The sequence below is a fragment of the Terrapene carolina genome, unplaced genomic scaffold, assembly GCF_002925995.2.
Source record: "Terrapene carolina triunguis isolate 2854851 unplaced genomic scaffold, T_m_triunguis-2.0 Scaffold21, whole genome shotgun sequence".
NCBI lineage: Eukaryota > Metazoa > Chordata > Testudines > Emydidae > Terrapene > Terrapene triunguis.
Window position 1 is genome coordinate 21552527 of NW_020664372.1, and position 2629 is coordinate 21555155.

At 38.2% G+C, this 2629-nt stretch overlaps 1 protein-coding gene across 1 annotated transcript; it reads right to left on the reverse strand.

Moving 5' to 3' along the window:
• Positions 1-654: 654 nt before the first annotated feature.
• LOC112103804 (2-oxoglutarate receptor 1-like) lies at positions 655-1668 on the reverse strand. Its single transcript, XM_024195741.2, has one exon. It carries the CDS (start codon positions 1666-1668, stop codon positions 655-657), a length of 1014 nt encoding a protein of 337 aa, XP_024051509.2.
• Between the last annotated feature and the right edge of the window lie 961 nt (positions 1669-2629).

Consider the following 2629-nt stretch of genomic DNA (forward strand, 5'->3'; position numbering starts at 1 on the left):
GCAGTACTGTTTGTAAAAATGTTTTCAGTGTTTGATGCTTTAAAGTTTAAAATACTTTCAAATCTGCGATGCATATTAAAATGTTTTCATGTAGTTATATTACCTACTTAATCAAGAAATGGCTCTGCTCAGGACCTGTTAGTTTTTGTATTGTTTTATTAAATGACTAACAAAATAATATACTATGTTTGTAACTCAACTTTTCAACCGTCATCATCTGCGGCATTTGGTACAGACTACTGAATAAGATACTGTATCAATGATAAAATGGAAGTTGTATTTGTGTTGTGAGGTCAACATTGAGGCCCCCATTGTGTTTAAAATATGCTACTGGCAAATCCATATTGAATGGAGTGCTAACTGAACTCTCAAAGATGGGCTACTCAGGTAATTTCTGACCAACTCCATAAGTGTTTCCTCAAAAATAAAATAAAATAAACAAATAAAAAGTTTAATTTAAAAGTAATACAAATCACCTATTAACCATGACATACATATAGCCTAATCCTAAAACTCCGCAGTTTTGGGGTGCTATTTTGGAGAGGCGGAGAGGCCACCTGCAATTTTATTAGGAAACAAATAAAATTGAACATAAAAGAGGTTACAGGACATGTGCAATCAAATGCTTCTATGCTTCTTTTTCAAAAGGATGACTTACTTATTCACATCACTGTTGCTCCCGGTGTGCTGCACATAGTTGTTTAACTTGCATCTTGAAAGAGAAAGGATGGCTTGCTGGAAGTTGTCTCCCATCACAACATAAAGTAATAGGTTACCACACGTGTTTAGTGCAGCTAATGGTCTAGAGACAATGTAAGCAGCATGGATTTGGTTTTCAATGTGGCAGCTAACTGGTTGAAGTCGTAATTCTATCCGAACACCCCTAAAGATATGAAAGGGTAGGAAGCATACATAAAAGACCACCAAGAGCAGAATGGCAAGTCTACAAGCCTTCTGCTTGTAACAAGCATGAGTATGAGGCCCTCTAGCCAAAGTGTAAATAATGACACTGTAACACAGAGTCACAACCACTAATGGCAGGTAGAAGGCTAACCCAGACAGAAGCCAGTTATACCACCTAATAGTGTCCAAGTTTTCAGAACTAGTGAGGTCCAGGCAAATGGATTTGTTTTGGTCCTCTCTTGAGGTGATTAAAAGGTTGACAGGACTGACAGCCACCAGGGAAATCACCCAAACTGCAGCACAAGCCACCACTGCCCATCTCCTTTTCTGAATAGAGAAGAATTTCATCGGATGGACAATCACGAAGTAGCGAAAGATGCTGAAGCAAGTGAGGAAGAGGATGCTGCTGTACAAGTTGAAGTAGAAGCCAAAACGGATAAATTTACACATGAAGTCTCCGAAGACCCAGTGGTCTCCATTGGCATAGTAATGTATCAGGAAAGGAAGGCTTATTAAGTACAGTAAGTCTGTGAAGGCCAAGTTAAACATAATGATGGTGCTGCTCTTCCACGGCCTCATCTTGAAACTGTATACAGAAATTGCAATAATATTTCCTGGGAAGCCCACCAGAAAGATTATGCTGTACATAAGAGGGAGATAGAAATTCTTCAGAAGGACATGTACATCGGTACAGTTTGTGAAAGCATCTGCATGGCTTTGCAACGAAGTTAAGTTGGCTAAGTCTTCAGTTGTATTCATGGCCATTTTCTTACTGCGTTAGCAAGTGGTAAAGAAAAGAAAAATGTTTAGTTTTCACTAATAAGTTAATGCAGTGCTTTAACCATATCACTATAAAATGAACTTTCACAGATCGAAACACAAGAGTCTGTTAAAATACTTGTAATAAAGGCTGTTTTCGGTCTGAAAAAGCATCAAGTCCTTCCGTATAACTGCCCAATTTAATAGTACACCTCTAACCCGATATAATGCTGTCCTCGAGAGCCAAAAAATCTTACCATGTTATAGGTGAAACCGCGTTATATCAAACTTGCTTGATCTGCCGGAGTGCGCAGCCCCGCCCTCCCGAAGCACTGCTTTACCATGTTATATCCAAATTCATGTTATATCGGGTCGCGTTATATCGGGGTAGAGGTGTAGTATCTTTTTTTAATAAGAAAAGGACTTGTTGCTTTGGTGGGAGCTGATCTGATGGGGTGACCTTTGTTTTCTGAAGTTACAATTTATGGTATTTTTAAACTGATCAGCTCAGCATTACAAAGTAAGTCTCAGAGATAGAGGTACTGCACACGAATGACAAAGCTGCCACACTTACAACTGAAGGCAGTTTCAGTGTTTTAGGGCATGAAACAGTCCCCTCAATAATGTCAGGGAATCTCCTTGAGCTTTTATTGTTGCATTCACCAGGGGCCAGCCAGAGCAGAAAAGCAGCCTAGCAGTGCTATGTCTGGTGACATTCATCATTTATTTTTATGATATCTCTTAAGTTCCCCCCTTGGCCAACAAAACAGATTAATCATTTATTGCTTTTTTTTCAAAATCATAATCCTGTGCCCAATTTGCTGCTTTTTTAACTATTCTGGCATTTTCCATAGCTTTAGTGTTTCAAGACATTATCAGGTGATCTTTGAAAAGCAGGTCATTGATTTTTCTTAATTCTGTTTTAATTTTTTTTTATTTTCTTAATTCTACTTTAGTTTATTTTATT

Excerpts from the sequence above, each read along its gene's own strand:
- LOC112103804 (XM_024195741.2), bottom strand. The coding sequence starts at position 1,668 with ATGGCCATGAATACAACTGAAGACTTAGCCAACTTAACTTCGTTGCAA.